Raw genomic sequence first — 17,138 nt, 5'->3', positions numbered from 1 at the left:
GAGGTGTCCTAATTTTACATAGAAAATCAATGAGAATTCCAGAAATAGTTGACTCATACTCAAGCAATGATGGAAAAAGCTGCAGTGGTGCAGCAGTAGCATTGTCGCCTCACAGCAAGAGGTTCTCCCATTTGATTCTCGGCTGGAGCGCCTTCTGTGTGAAGTCTGCATGTCCACCCCACGGTCAAGTGGCGTTTGAAAGACATGCGTAGAATGGGTGTGCCTTCATTGAAGGTTGGACGTTGAGCTGGCACCTCAGCACCATAAAAATCTACTGCCAATCATTAGCGGACCAGAGTTCCATTGTGGCGACCCCTAACCCCTAAAGCCAAAAGAAGAACAACTCAAGCAATGATGGCATGCTTGCGTTAATCATATCTAAAACTAGATAAAAAGATGTACACTTTTGCAAACACCTACTGGATACCGGGTATTGGGACTAAAACTGTGAAAAAACATTTAGATTCCATAACATTAAAGTCTAAAGGTGAGTTACTATTAGCAGGTGATTTTAATTATATCTTGTCCTCCACTGATACTGCAAGCTTCAAGCCCTTCAAGAGGTCCCCTGTTGCCAAGCACTTGAACAACTACATAAGACAGAAACCTAATTGACATTGATGGTATAAAATACCCTACCTGAAGTATTCACTACTCTTACAAATTTTGCACACAGACCAACATACACAAAGTCTTTGTAATCAGTTCTTTACTGGCCAAAACTGATAATGTAATGCTATCACCTTAAATGTAATGCTTATTACTGACCCCTTAAACTTCTGCCAAAGACTACCTGCTAATCTAGTAACAGTACAAGGATTTAAAGAATGATTTCTAGATTAAATAAAACTTTACCTAGACACAAATAATAATGGAGAGGTTTCAGGTATTATCCTATGGGACACTTTAAAGGCAGGTAAAGTCAAATGTTGGTATATAAATAAAAGGAAAGAGTGGGATAAAAACTAGTAGATATACAAAAAGAAATTGATGAACTAAAACTTACATCAAATGACAAATCTGCATTAGCTGACATATGTAAACTGAACAAAGAATATCAGGATATCACGCAGCATAAAATTTCAATAAATCTGGAAAAAATCATATTACAATCCTACTCAACTAATCCCAAGAATATGCACAGCATTGAGATTATATATAAATATTTAAATGAAAAAAGTCATGTATAAAAGAAATAATATACACTAGAAATAATCAGACCATCAAATCAAAATTACAGATCTAAAAAATATCTTATGTTTTAAAAACCATTACAAGAATATTAATAATAATAGCTCATCTATAAGTGATAAGAAAAGTATAGACAACTTTCGTGCTAATAATATTCAAACAAAGCTATCCAAACACAATATTAATAACACAGACAAACCCTTTTCCTTTAAAGAATTAAAGGAGCAAATAAAAATCTTAATACAACAAAAATCAGGGCTAAATCATCAGGGCTAAATGGTCTAATTCTGGAATTTTACAAACTTTTACCTGTTAACATCTTGAAATTCTTGCTCAGTGCATTCCAAGAAGTTAAAACTACAGCAAACATCCCTCCCTCATGGAAGTAGTCTATCATCTCTCCCATCCTAAAACCAAATAAAGAGCCCGACCTTTGTACATCATGCAGGCCGGTTTCTTTGCTTGACATTGATTAAACGATATTTATGTCCATTGTAGCAGACAGATTATATAATATTTTTCAATATTAATTCATGAAGACCAAACCAGGTTTATCAAAAACAGAAAGATACAAGACAATGTAATTAGATTACTGACCTTAATAGACTTAGTAAAAAAGAAAAAAAAATAGCTTTCTATTTTAAGCCTTGATATAGATAAATCGTTCGGCTCCCTAAGTTGGCCATATATGTTTAAAGCTTTGCAAAAATACAATTTCTCCTCAAACTTTATAGGATTAATTATTTATTTTTATTTATTTATTTTTTTATTTTACATTTGTTAACTGGGAAAGTCCGACTGGATACATATCCATTTTCAGCGGAGGCCCGGGGAGAAAAGCTCCACGTTAAAAAAAAATTAGTAACACTTAAAATGCAGGTTACAGAGATATCTAGAAAATTAACAATAAATCAAAGACAGATTCAAATTTAGGTTACATTTAGAGAGGAAATAAAAAAAACATTGTTGATGATGGAATAAGTATAAAGGGAAAACAATCATTTAAGAGAAGTGTGTCTAAAAGAAAAAGGATTTTCAGTTAGAAAGTAAGGATGATAATTAAGAGAAGGTAGGTTAGGTAAGAAGGAGTTTATTTAGTATGGGCAGAATAATAAGTTATTTTCCTGATATTGGAAATTAGAGACATAAAAAGGAGTAAAGAAATATATAGTATGGGGATGTGGGAAGAAAAAATAAGGGTAATCACATTTGTGAGCTAAGTTTGGTTTAATTTTTTCTTGGTATATTTTGGGTTAGTTAGGGTTTAGACATGAGCATGACTATTTTTTGTCTTACCTCAGTCTGGTTATTGTATGGGTTAGTCAGGGTTTAGACATGGACATAGCCAGTCACTGTGCATGTGTGTCTTTAGAGATATTTTGAATTGAGGCAAGGAGCATTTAGTGGTTAGTTCAGCAGGAAGGGAGTTCCATTTTTTTCCAGCAGAGTTGGAGAATAAGGAATCTCCGGCTGAGTTGTTGGCTTTGGTCGTTTGTACTAGCATTCTGCTGGATTAGCGGAGGGATGCTAGGTTGCTATAGGGGTAATAATATTAGTCAGAATAGGGGTACTGGTAGGTTGGTAGAGGATTTTATGAATAACTACGAGTTGGTTATAGTATATTTGATTGGGTAGTTCTAGCCAGCCTAATTTGTGAAGATCATGACATTGGTGGGTTCTGTATGCTGAGCCTGTGGCAAATCTTGCTATATTGTTATAGCAGCTGGTGATTTTGTTGAGGTTTGATTTAGATAGATTTGTGAGGATGGGTGAGGCATAGAGAAGGGATGACAGAAGATGTGTGTGAGCTATGGCGGTTCTGGCTGTTGGGGTAGGAATTTCTTAATCCTATACATGGAGCCTATTTTTTTGTTTACTGTTTTTATGGTTTTGTCTATATGGGCATTGTAATTCAGATTGTTATCAATGATTATACCTAGTAGTTTAGTGCAAGGGTCAGGAGAAATTATGGTGCCATTGTTAGAAGTGACTGTAATTATTGGTGGTGTTAGCTTACGGGTGGGGGAGAAAAGTAGTAGTTTGGTTTTGTTTGGGTTCAATAAGAGATGACGATTATTAAGCCAGTTCTCTACTTTGTTGAAAGTGGTTTGGGATAGGGATTGTAATTCTGTGGGAATGGAGGCAGAGCAGATTAGCGTAGAGTCATCTGCGTACTGTATAGACGTTGCCTGTGGGATAACTTTGGGCAGGTCATTGATGAATATAGAGAAAAGGAGGGGACCCAGAATAGAACCCTGGGGTACTCCAAGGGTGACAGGTAAAAGGGGGGAATAGATTATCTTTCCACAGAACAGCTTGTTGTCTACCGTACAGATAAGAGTGGAACCAGCTGATTACTGGGTTATCTACGGACAGTGATTTGAGAGAGTCTACGAGTAGGTTGTGATTTACCATATCGAATGCTTTTGATAGATCGAGGAAGAGGGCAGAGGAGAGCAGGTTTTGATTACAGTTGTGATTTATTGTGTGAGAGGAGAGAAGGGCAGTGGTTGTACTGTGGGCTGGTCTGAAACCATGCTGGGATGAGGCTAGGAGAGAATTGTAAGTAAGGTGGGCTAAAAGTTGCTTCTGTATGCATTTCTCCATTATTTTGGCTAAGGGAGATAGTATGGCGATAGGTCTGTAATTAGAGAGTTCAGTGGAGTTTCCTCCTTTATGAAGTGGAATAATATGAGCAATTTTCCAAATGGAGGAGATGTAGGATTCCTGGATAGTACGATTGATTAAGATGGAGACAGGGTAAATTATTACATTAGTGGCCTTTTGTAGAAACTCTGCGGGAAGTAGGTCAGCTGCTAGTGTGGTAGGTTTTAATTTCTTAAGTTACGATTTGATATAGTCTGTGGGGATAGGCTCAAATTTTAAGGGGGGGGGGTTCACCTGAGTAGGTGAGATTGCAGTAGAGGAGGAGGGAGACAGATTATTAGCTAGGGACTTGACGGTTTCGGTGAAGAAAGTGTTAAAGGTATTGGCAACAGATTCAGGGGGTAGTTGTAAGGTAGCTGACGTGGTGGGGGTGGAAGATTTACCTGGGTGGAGCAGCTTATTCAGACCTGACCAGAATCTTTGAGGCTGATTTTGGTGCTTTTGCTATAAATTGAAATATTAGTTTTGCTTGTCTAACATAATAGACCTTTTTGTTTCATTTCTTATTTTTTGAATGTTATGTGGGCTTATGGGGATTTGGTGGCTCTCCATGAGGTCCATGCTGTATTTCTAGCATTAAGTTTTTGTCTAGTAGTATTGGTTAGCCATGGAGCAGTTTTGTTTTTGGTTCTGATTCTGCTTGTGGGAGCATACCTGTCTAAGATGGCCAGGAATCTGGTGTTGAATTCCAAGACTGCTTGGTCAAGGGGAAGTATTTTAAAACTGGCCCATCTGCATAAGCTTAGATCAGCTTGGAAGCTAGTTAGGTTAAAGTTCTTTGTATACCTAAGGGTTTTAAAGGTGGGTTGGTGAGACATGTCACCCCTTTTCCTGATTATATAGGCTAGGAGGTGGTCGCTCATGTCTTCAGATAGGGTGCCTGATTTGTATAACTGAGCTTTGTTATTTATTAAGATCCAGTCTAGGATGATTTCCTTTTTGTTGGGCTTGTTGATTCTGGTGGGGGTAGTAATAGTTTGGGAGAAACCATGTAAGTTAATATGGGTGGTGGGGAAGTTTGCTGAACAAGTTGTCCAGTCGATGTTGAAGTCCCCAAGAATGATTGTTTCTTGGGGGTGGGTGGAGGATAACCATTGGAGGGTGCTTTCTAAGGTGTTTATGTTATTGCCTGGGGGAATATAACTACATACTATGTTTATAGATTTGTTTTTGTTAAGTTGGATTCTTGAGATGATTGTTTCGGTGTTGGTAGTTATTAGGTCTTGTGGGGTGCTAATTGTGGTTAACTCGAGAGAGGATTTATATAGGATGGCTACTCCACCTTCTTTTCTACCTTTATGATCCAGTCTTATTATATTGTATTCGGGAGGGTAATATTTCATTATCGGGGATAGTGGGTTTGAGCCAGGTTTCTGTAAGGCAGAATACATCAGGGGAGTGCATGTCCAGGAGTGCATGCAGGTAGTGGAGTTTCTTATTTATACTTCTGATATTTAGGTGACAGACTAGAAATTATTTGGGGGCATTATTTGAGCTTCTTATGTTGGTAGGAGTTCCATTTATGGGGTTAGTGGTAGCTGGTGAGTTTGGGCCAGGGTTAGGATGGATGTCGCCGTCAACTATGAGGTTAGGTAATATACTCCTTATGAGTTTGGTGAACTTTAGTAGGAGTTGGTAATAGTTCTTAGTTGGGTTTAAGTATGTAGGTAGTATAGGATGGAGAGGTTTTGGAATAGTGCAGTAGGTGAGGAGGTGGGGTAGTATTGATGGAGGGATGTGTGTTTGGATACAAGTGGTTGTAATTGATGTTGGATGCTGAGAGTTAGGCAGGTAGTGGAATTCATAGGCGGTGAGAAGATAAAGTATTATAAGTGGGAGTATGAGGTAGTACAATGGTTTCAGTTTTGGAGATGAAGTGGGAGTTAGTGGATGCATAGTGGCTAGGGTAGTAGATAAGTTAAGAGAATATGGGTGTCGTGATAGAGGAGACTGAATGTAGGAGAACTGGGAATAGGGGAATGGGTTTGTAGAAGGATAAGTTGTGATAGGATGAAAGTGGTTAGTGGGAGTGGCCAGTTAAGTAAGGGTGTGGTTAGGGTACTATAAGATTAGGAGTACTGGGGGCGGGTGAGAATTGGGGGCAGGATAGGGGAGCGGAGTGAGCCCGCAGGGCGAATGGAGCAGGAAGAGCCAGAGAAGGACAAAATGCAGGGAAAACAATCAGTGGAGTGCTGATTGTTAGGGTAAGTTCTAAAAGGAGATAGTGAATTGTGCAGTTGAGAAATATATGGAAGAAGTGGGGTAAAAATGGGTCTATCAGATAGCTAATTATAGTGTAGAATGGTTGTTTGAGAGAGATTTGTAACAATGGAGAAAAATTATGCAAGGAGAAAAGACCTGGGAGGAGGGTGCCACCTAGTGGGCAAAGGTTGTACTGCAAGCAAGGCTACTAGCAGGGTTTGCAGCTCTAAAGTGTTAAGGTAGGTTAACACAGGAGTAGTATAAGGAGGCTATAAGAGTGGATACTCTGTTGGTTGGGAGGGGGAAAGGTTTGGCTGCTGGCTATGGAGTTTACAATATGCACCTGGGGTGGAAATAACAATTGTATCTTTAGGTAACAGTCAGTATAAAACGTACTTTCTTGTATCATTTAGGGGAAAGATGCCCAAAGAGGTTTGTCTATGTTCCTTAGCTTGGGGAAGAGGCAGCAATCCTGGACAGGGTAATTAACCCAAGACCTAGTACAGGTCAGGCGATTGTAGTGCTGGGTACACAAAGGGAGAAAAAAAAGTGGTGATATAAGCAGTAGGACTAACACACACACTAAGCAAATTACTAGTAAAGGCAGTACATTAGATATCACATTAGCCAAGAATACACGTTATTATACTAAATATTATACTAAATATGCTTTTTAGGTTAGTGCAAGCATGTGCAAGGTAGATGCAGTTGAGACTTTAATACAGTAAGTTCTTACTTTCAGCTTATCAATAACTCTACAGGTCCGCTAAAATAAATCAGTAGAAAAGTATTAAACGACCAATGGTCTAACATTCAGCTTAACAACAACTCTAAAAGGCCGCTAAAATAAAGCAGTAGGAGAATACACTAAGCGACCAAAAGTCTAGCATTCAGCTTAACAACAACTCTACAGGTCCGCTAAAATAGAGCAGTAGAATGAATACATTAACAACCATTCGTCACATTAAACCTATATGAAAAGCCCATAGCCTATGTAAAGATTGGATCTGATCTATCTAGCCCATTCAGAATATTAAGAGGTACTAAACAGGAGTGCCCCCTCTCCCTTTTACTCTTTGCATTGGCTGTTGAGCCTCTTGCAAATTATGTTAGAAATAATGACAGCTTTAAAGGATATAAAGTGTCAGACAAATTATCCCCCAAGATACAACTGTTTGCTGATGACCTACTAATAACTTCTAATGATATTGAAAATTCACTAGATCACCTATTACATAATCTAGACCTCTTTGCAAACATCTCTGGTCTAAAATTCAATCACAACAAAACTCAGGCACTTCTAGTGAATAAAAATGTTGCTATGAAACTTAGATCAAAAAGTGACATAAACTGAGATGGCATGCATATTAAATGTCTAGGTATCATTATTGAATCTAATTATAAAAAAATCACATCTAATTACCAACAACTTATAAACTCAATTACTAGTCTATTTCTAATTGACATTTGGAACAGACTGTTCTTCACATTTGAAGACAGACTAATCAAAATGGTACTGTTACCTAAAATCTTATTCATTGGCCAAGCTCTAATAATTCCCCCACCTGTCAAAATTAAACAAAAAATTAACAACTTATTACTCAACTACCTTTAGTATCCCCAAAAAAAAAAAAAACAAGAATTTCTCTTCTCTGGCACACCACAAGCTGGGATGAAGGAGGTATAGGATTTCCAAATATTGATTTTTATTTAAACTCTGCATTTATTAACATAGTGTTGCTTTGGAATAATACTTCTTGTACATCATATTGGAAATCAGTACATGAAACCTTATCTCTAAATAGTAATAGGACATTGCTTGAACCATATTCTCAAATACATATAAACATCTTTATATGGATTTTAAAAATATACATTCAAAGTGAAAGATCAAAACGTGTTCTCACACCTCTTATAAACCAAATATTGCTGTTTAAAAAGCTTATGTTCTCTAATCAATTAATAAGGAATTTATTAATTATGTTTCCTATTGCTTGCAGAAATGAATCTTTGATATATTTTGATACTCAGAAAATGTTAGAATTTAAGAAGGTCACCAAGTTCTGCAGACTATTTGATCAGCAGATAGTTTGCAAAATTGCAATTGGCTGGACATCCAAACTTGTAAGGATTTTATACATACTAAGGTTAGGTAAGGTTATCATTAGAGGCATACAGTAAGAGTAACTTAAAATTTTGGATTTTATCTCAACAATTATTAATAGCTCACCCAAGAACATTTCATACATATCTGTTGTTATAAAATCCTCAGAAATTATTTTAGCAAAACAGGTGTTTCTTTTTGGAATTATTCAAGTGAAGTTAATAGACAAGTATTCTCAGAAAAAGATAAAAAAACTTTGTTTACAGCCGGTGAAGGAATCCACATCTTCCCTGTTCTGGCATGTTTACACATGGAAATTTTTACATAGATGTTTTTTCACCTCACATAGACTAGCAATAATGTACAAGAAAGATGAAATTAAATGCTGGAGATGTGGACACCCTGATGCTGAGTGGATACATATGGTTGTTAATTGCAAAATAATTTCCCCATGTTGGTTAGACTTTGTAAAGCTCTATGGAATGACAATTGTATAATCTCTGACTCTCTTATCCTTTTCAATGTTCCTGAAGTCATTCCTAAAAAACAAACATTTTTACTATGGTCTATCCTCTCTATAGCAAGGAAAATTCTAACTAAAAATTGGAAATCCCAGTCTACTCCTGTCTTTAAAGTTGAGTTTATTCATCTTGTGAAATACATTTATAAAAATGAGATTACTACTATAAAAGCAAGGACTAACAACACAGTTTATCACAATTACTTGGACAAAATTGTCTAATCTGTTAGAGAAATATTAAGTGTTCTATGTATATTGCTGTTTTAGTTGTTATGAACATTGTATATAGTTTAGTTGCTTTTTCTTGTTACTCTACTGTTAAGTTATTGTATTATTAAATGAATAAAAACATTCTGGAAAAAAAAGAGAAGGGCCTATAACTGAGGCAGAAGAGAATGGAATGCATTAAGTAGGGAGTAGATAGATATAACAGTGGAATAAGCAAGTCATTTACCCAGGGTTTAAGTAAGAGCAGTGCCAGGAGTCCACGAGTCAATAGTTTGCTAGGTTTTGAAGGTAGAACTGTGTTCATTTACGGGAATTTGATTTAAGAATTATTTAAAAATGTGTTGTATTTGTAGTGTAAGAGGGGTAAGATAAGATTAGATTTCCTAAGATAGCACTGAGCTTGAATCTGATTAGTAGTTAGTGCAGTCTCTTAGTAGATGTGAGAATGACTAGGTTTGGACAGAATATGACTCAAGAAGAGCCTGCGTCTCTGTAGGACAGTGTTGTGTAGTGCTGCGTGTTGCAGTACTGAACACTTTTTTATCCCTGCAAGGAAAATGAACAAAACCATTACAAAACTAGCTAGGAATTCAATCAAAAAAAGCCTTCTTCCATAACACAGTAGAAGTTTAATTTTAAGGCACCACTATCACTGGTACGTAGAAGCCAGCATTTGACCAAAACTGTCTAGAAACCTTATATGGCAGCAAATTTTAGGAAAAGCAGAGGAAAGTACTAGGTCAGATACCAGAAACTGTTTAGCAATGCAGTAGCAGCCATGCCACTGTTTGTTTTTCTTTATCTAAACAGTGAAAATGTACAGCAAAGCAGAATAAACTCTTAAACTCTGTAATTCACTAAGCAACTAGAAGTGCAAAGGAAGACATCACATTTCTGCTCCTTAGATGAGTACTTGGCTGAAAATGCCAACTTTGTTATTTCAGACAATGTGCTGTTGTGCTCGACCTGCTGGATCCTCAGCTCTGCTGTACTTACTGGAGCCTTTAAAAGGATAAAGGAACACAGGCTGGTTTACTTGGTGTACTGCCTTATAGAATTTGTACATGTGTGCAGTGTGCATGTTGTAGAACAGAAGAAGCTGACTCGTGTGCACTGTGCATGTCGTACAACAGAAGAAGCTGACTCATTAGTGGAGCATTTACTGTAATATTTCTCAAGACTTCCCAAACATATTGTTTGTTTGACCAAGTACCACAACACTGTATTCCTGTCATTGTACCAATAAGCTTTTCTGCTAAAAGTAAGAGGTAGAGTAAATAACTTGCTTCCAGATGGAAGAACTTTAGGATATTGATGACAGTGCACTAAAGTATATTCTCTGAGGTCAACATGCATTTGAAAATCACTCTCATAACCGTGGCTTTAGAGGGGAAGGAGAAGTGAATATGAGGATCCCTACACATTCTGTAGGTATAACATGCAGGGAAAGTGACCCTGGGGGAAAAAACTTTTTACTATATTAAGATATGTTATGTGCTTGGAATGGTAACTGACTAATAATTAAACCACTGTTTACAGATAATCTCCAGGAAGATGTTATTGGTACAGAGTTAACGAGGAACTCTAAATCTGCAATGAGATGTTTGCTAGTAGTACACTGCAGTAAAGAAAATAGCAGATTTAAACCTACAAGTCATTTGTGTGAGGAGAAGATAATGGATTAATGTAACTGTTCATCAGGCCTTTATCAATCAGCTAATTATCTTGTTAATCATTTTATACTGTTGACAAACATTAATTGTATACAATGCTGCCTTTTAATGTGCAGGTATTTCAGCGTCATCTAATGTGCAAAGGCCAAAAGCTACGAGTATGCCTGAGAGAGAAATTCACTGTCTGTCCCTGAGAAGAGATCCAAAACATGGATTAGGTAAGTAGAAGTGGTTTTATTAAGGTTCGCAATATGGATAGTGAGCGTCTCCTTAAAATAATCATACTTTAAAGACAAAATGGATTCAAGATCATGTGATGTAGTATCTTATGCCTTTGAGACCTGCATGAATACATTCTTGTATTCTGTACTTCAGGAAAGCGAGTATTAGTATTTCTAAGGTCCATGGAGGTTTCCAACTTGAAAATCTAGGCTGCTTAGATCCAGGAAGAGTAAAATGTAGTAATGGATAAAATAACATTTATGAAGTATTAGAATATAAGCAAAGAGAAAAGGGCAGGGGAATCCTAACTGAAAGACCCGCTCGGATAAAGTTTTTAATTGAATCTTGAACAGAAGCTGCTGTTTAAAAAGGGCTAATTAGTAGGCATATTGAATATTTCATAATTATAGGAATTAATCAGAGGATGTTAGAAAAGACTGGGAAGAGAGCTTGGATAAGCAATTAACAAGGAAACAATTTGAGAACATATATATGGCTCACAGCCCCAGCAAGGCTAGCCACCCAGTGGTGTAAACCTTGGCTCTAGTTAATTGTCACTGTCAAAGTGATACCCAAACCCCATGTGTAAAAACGGAAAAGGGGCTATAGATGGATGAATGGATGGATAGATTTATGGCTTACAGGCATGCAAACAAAGTCTAGAAGATTTAGGATTTTTGTTTGGTAGTATTTGTATGAATTATTTTTATACCTGAAGCAGACACCAAAGAATGTTTCCTCAGATAGATGGCAAATGTTGGAAGGATGATGGGGAAGAAAGAGCTAACAGGGAATATACGTTTTGGATGTGTGATGAGTCTGTCAGACTTCAAAAATTCCCTCCAGAGTTTTCTGTCAGAAATGTTAGGTGAGCCAATGAGTGTAACTAAGGAAATCATTTTTTGAGCTGGAATACAAGTTCTGAGTTGTCCAGACATAGTAAGGCCTTGCTAATTTTAATTCTGGTGTCTAACTGAAAAAAAAACTACTAGAGAATGTAAGTCAAAGTCTAAACTAACTATATTTGAAGTATTGAATATTGTAACTGAGATAAAAGAACTGGAAGTGAGATCTTTAGTGATGGATTGGAGCAAATTACATTGAAAAGACTAACTTTTGGGAATGATATATGCAAAATAATATTTTTGAGGAGTGAGATTTAACAGAAGGTAGGAACTGAGCAATTTATATAATGCTGGATTGATGATAGTTATACCAACCCCCCCCCCCCAAAAAAAAAAAAAAAACCTGTGAAGTATGTAATTAGGAACATATTAATATGGTTTGTTTTTCTTTTATGTATGTTTGCTTGCATCTTAAGTCTGAAAGTAGGTAGGTGGATGTTATTTTTTTAACTACTTATCTGTTCACTATGATGAGATATGTATGGTTCTGGAATATGAATTGATATGTTCCTTAGTACAGATAGATGCTGGAGAATTATAGAGAGCACAGGGCAGTCTAGACTCTGTGGAAAACCTGATAATGAGTGATGTAACAAAATCTCACATTATTCCAAAGACATTAATGGTGCATACGTAATACACACTTCTGTGTAAATGATCATCTTTTATTATTCTTTGTCACTGAGAGGGGATATGGTGATATGCAAGTCATGATGCTTTTGTGACTAAATTAACATTCCCCCTGCAACTGTGGCTTCATATCTTTTATATGTTGGAGTTTCATTTTAAGAACTGTGTTGCCATTTTAAACATGGAAGCTGACTTAGATGATTAAGGAGCTGTTAATGAGCTGTTTCTTGCATTCCAGTGGTGCAAGGTTTGATTCCTTCAGCCTCCATTGCCTAAATGTGCGACTCTGAGCAAGTCACTTAACCAGGCAGTGCTACAGGGCTGAGTGTGAAAAAGGTCAGTGCTCTACCCCAGAAACCAAATACAAATAAAAATAAAGTAAAAGAACATCAAAAATCACAAAACATATATTTTTTAAATAATTTTTACAAAAGATGCTTTTCGAAATAGTAATTTGCTTCATTCTGGATTGCTGTGTTGCATTTAAGTGTACCATTGCTCAGACTTTTCTCTATGAATGTGCCTGTATAGCCCATGAATCCCACCAGCAATCCACCCCCCCCCCCCAATATATACTGCAGTATGTTACTTCTGTAACAAAATGAGATGCCTCCAGCATTGGTTTCACTTCAGGATTCTGAGCAAAGTCAGATGATTGACATGAAAGCATGTGAAACACCAAGCTGTCTTTAGATAGTTGACATTTCCAATTAGATATCAAATGGTTGGGTCTGATGAGCATGTAGCAGGTTTACATTTCTTGACTGCCATGGCAACTTATGATCATAAAAGTTAATCCTTAATTCTGTATTATTGTGTAATCTTCCCTGTAATTTTTCAGATCTCTGACTTCTCCCAGTAGATCTGAATGTCTTCTGAGAAATACTGGTGTAGTAAATGATTCCTTTGTTTTATTGCCTCTGTCATATCTTGCCCTGCAGTTTGACCCTGACACACTAAAAAGCATTTGTCAATGCAAATAAGACTTGCATTAGTACTGGAGTACAAGAAAATGGATGTCAGGTATGCATGGGTGTCTGTGCGTCCATATGTGTGAGATAAAATTATATAATTTCAGCACAATAAACAGATTTCCCATTAGTCAGTGAAGCCTGGAATTGATCTATATAACGATGTTGATTCTTCCCTCTGTATTTGCTTTTACTACCCACAAATACTACATATACTAATTTATGTTATTAATAACAGTAGTATATTTGTTATAGCTCATCAGTAGGATATGATGTTGACCTAAGCAGTCTACTAATTGCATAACACTTCAAGTACACTGCAGTTTACTACAGTTTCATTAAAAACAGAGCCATAATTTCTCTCATTTCATTATTTTTGACTAAAGAAAGGAACATTGATACATCGTTATTTTTCTTGCTTTATGTATATGTATTTTTATTTAACTTTGTTGTAAATGAAGGTACTTAAGTGGGCTTCTGTATTGTATAAAAATCACTCTGAAACCCTTGTACCTCTAACCCAAATCTTTTCTGAGGCCAAGAGTACTGTTCTGAGTCAGAGGCCCTAACAATGTCTGCAGGACCCACAATGGCTTCTAGACACTGTTCTCAGCTTCTGATGTGCAGATCTTGTGTAGGGGTATAAGCAGGAGTCAGTCCTAAATATCTGTGAAGGACCAGTGTCATGAATCTCTGATGGTGATTAATCAGATGCGTCCAGATCAAGAACTGTCATTGGTTCTTAATACCAGGAAGTGGAAGAGACTTTTCCCATTTCATTAATATTCATGAACACGCCAGAGTGATTGGGTGGTGATATCTTGGGGTTCAGAATGTACTCTTCCCTTGACAGTAAGAGCATAATAGTCCTCTGAACTACCCTTAATTTTTCATTTTATAGCTACAAAAGCCTGCACAGCTCTATTCAGTCCTTGCAGTGAGACAGAATTTGTAAGAAGCTGTATATCAACCATAAATACATCAAAAGAAAAGCAACCTTTAAAAAGGCAGAACAAAAAATGCTTTTTTTGAAATGGTCAAGCACCTTGCAATTTATTTATTTATTTAATATGTTTGTTTACCAGGGTAGTACACTAATCAGTACTGACCAATTTCTGGTTCAGCACAGGTGAAAGGCAAAATATTTCACGCACGCACACACTATAGTAATATAATGTAAGCAGTAACAGAGTAGTTCAGACTAATTACATAGAAATAAAAATGTGTATATACATTCTAGTGAACAAGTACAGTGCAATGTAATATATATATATATATATATATATATATATATATATATATATATATATATATATATATATTAGTTTCTAAAGTGGGCCAATCTTCAGTGAATCTTGTGAGAGGAGAAGAGACTGCATATACCAACTCTGAGACCCGACAGCAGTGGAGAAGAGGAGACTAAACTAGAATCAACAAAAAACATTCAGCAAAATGTCAGTCAATTAAATGACTGGAAACCTAAATCCACTATATATTGTAAAGTCTTCAGGGGGATTCAGTAAAGCCATTCAGTCATTTTTCACCTTGTGCACATGGCCACAGACAGTTTTAGATTCAGTAAGCGCCATGTAGAGGTGCACACTCCTGTGCAAACAAGGTAAACACAGTGACATGCTAATTACAATAATCAGCCAATCCAACATTGTGGAGCTATTCAACAAGCTATAAAGCATCTGCATAGAGTCTGTGATGGTTTTTCCTGCAAATTCCAAAACTTTTGGAATACAGCTATGGAAAGGAGTCTACACTGTACATGGACAGAATGTTAGGGGCTGCTGCTAACAGGCCTAGGCTGAGAAGAAGAGTTTTCAGTCCCTGTTTAACTTTTCACAACCTGCATGATGTGGAAATTGTAGGGTGCTACAGGCTGGACAGGGACACACTACAGGAACTCTGCAACCTATGTCATCCTCAAGCCAGAGCCAACTGAGGGGGGCCCATCTCATTCTAGACAAAGGTATGTGTAGCCCTTAGAATCTAAGCTACAGGTAGCTTTCAGATACCAACAGGGGACATGCTGGGGGTGTCAGTAGGTATCAGCATCCAGGCTCATCCACCACTTCCTGAGTGCTATGCTCCAACATGCCCGTGATCATATATATTTTCCCCGTAGTTCTGAGGAGAGGGACAGAAATATGCAGGAGTTCTGCTGTATAGCACATTACCCTGAAGTACTTGGTGCCATAGATTGCACACACACAGAAATGAAGGCACCACCCAGGGAACTGAGTAGGATGTACATAAATAGAAATGGCTACCACTCTTATCAACTGCCAAGTTGTGTGTAATGCCAAGGGTGTAATATTGAATGTGTGTGCAGGCAACCGTGGTAGTTGCCATGAGTCGCATATGTGATGCCTGTGCACTGGCCCAGCAATCAAGGAGACTCGATCCTCATCACTAACACGAGTGATGGGCATCCATATAGGGAAAGGATAATAAATACACATGCAGTAAAGTACAATTTTCCTTAAGAGCACACAGAGATCACAGTCAGTCTGGGGGCTGGTCTCTCCCTTTCTCTCCATATCTCCAATAAGACTCCCCACTGGCACAGCTATAGGGTCCAGATCTCAGCCTAGTGGGCAAGCTAAAACCTCCAGTGCCCTCTCTGTCCAACCAGTGCTTCGTGTCCCTGTCCAAGTAGCTGACACACACACACTTTGAGATATGAGGTATATACAAACATAGGCACTCCTGGGGAAGGCTGGCACAGGTTCTCCTGCTGTGCCCCTTTTACCCAGAATATACGGTAGTGCCACTTGCCACCACCCACTAATATGTATCAGCTACTAAAAAGCCCTTTTGAAAGGGTGTCCAATTATACTGTGCAATATTATTATACAAATGGTAAGTACAACTGAACAGTCAAGGCTTATTGGATTGGATTGGCCAGTATCACTGTATACCTATATACATGCAATGTACTCTAGATTTAAATTATCTCTACACAAAACAGCCACAGTTGAAAGGTTTAAACATATTTAATAATAAATAATAAAAACACAAGGCAATACTTCTTACTACACAGTGCTAGTCAAGAGTTCAGAGATAACAGAGAAATACTTAAAGTAATACAGTAGAAAAGTTCTGACAACAATACAGAAAGAAAAATAATCTTCCTAGTTCCTAGCTATATCTAAGAGAAAGCACAGTTCTAAAATAAACTTACATATAGAACATAGGCAGAATGCTGGTGAGTTGGATTTTCTCAAGACAAATGCTAAAATGCCCTCATTCTTTGCCCTTAAATTGATAACACAGTACCACTGATTCATTTCAGATTACATAATTTCTTTTTGGTTCCCAGGCTAACAGAAACTCAGAGGTTAATAGCCCTTTTGATCCTGCAGTTTGTCAGGAAGCCAGAGCAATAAAAGAAATTATATAAATTCTACCCATTAACCCTGTTCTCAAAACAGTAGGCAGAATGCCTCCCTCTACACATCTAGACTCCGAGTTTTAGATCAAAGAATTTCACAATGCTTATCAGTTTTCTTACAGCAGAGTGCACTATTGTTACATTTTTTTTCAGTTCAACATCCAATACAGTCTTTTCACATTTAAGAGAACAAGCCTGTGGCTTACCTTAATATTTACAAATGACAGAATTATCTACAATATTCTATCTAGCTAGGATGGCAACCTTCACCTCTCTTCACAGCATATATGGCACACCTCCCAACTTTACCAGATGTTTGCTAGGGGGGATATCCCACAGGGTCATTTACTGGGTGATCCAGACTGTGCACTGGAGCCACAGTAAAACACAGCCATAGAAGAACCCCATACTAAAGCACATGC

The 17,138-nt window shown here is 37.3% G+C and overlaps 1 protein-coding gene across 1 annotated transcript in view; it reads left to right on the top strand.

The window, feature by feature from the left end:
- The window catches only part of LOC122789363 (tyrosine-protein phosphatase non-receptor type 13-like), a 2,815,362-nt gene that overhangs the window by 912,510 nt on the left and 1,885,714 nt on the right, over nucleotides 1–17,138 (top strand). Inside the window, exon 17 of the mRNA XM_044056752.1 lies at nucleotides 10,702–10,803. Within this exon, the coding sequence (XP_043912687.1) occupies nucleotides 10,702–10,803 (102 nt within the window). The remainder of the gene's footprint in view (nucleotides 1–10,701; nucleotides 10,804–17,138) is intronic.

Source organism: Protopterus annectens, chromosome 14.part0 (assembly GCF_019279795.1).
Source record: "Protopterus annectens isolate FY-2018-M chromosome 14.part0, PAN1.0, whole genome shotgun sequence".
NCBI classification, from domain to species: Eukaryota; Metazoa; Chordata; order Ceratodontiformes; family Protopteridae; genus Protopterus; species Protopterus annectens.
This window is presented reverse-complemented; position numbering and strand designations above follow the sequence as displayed.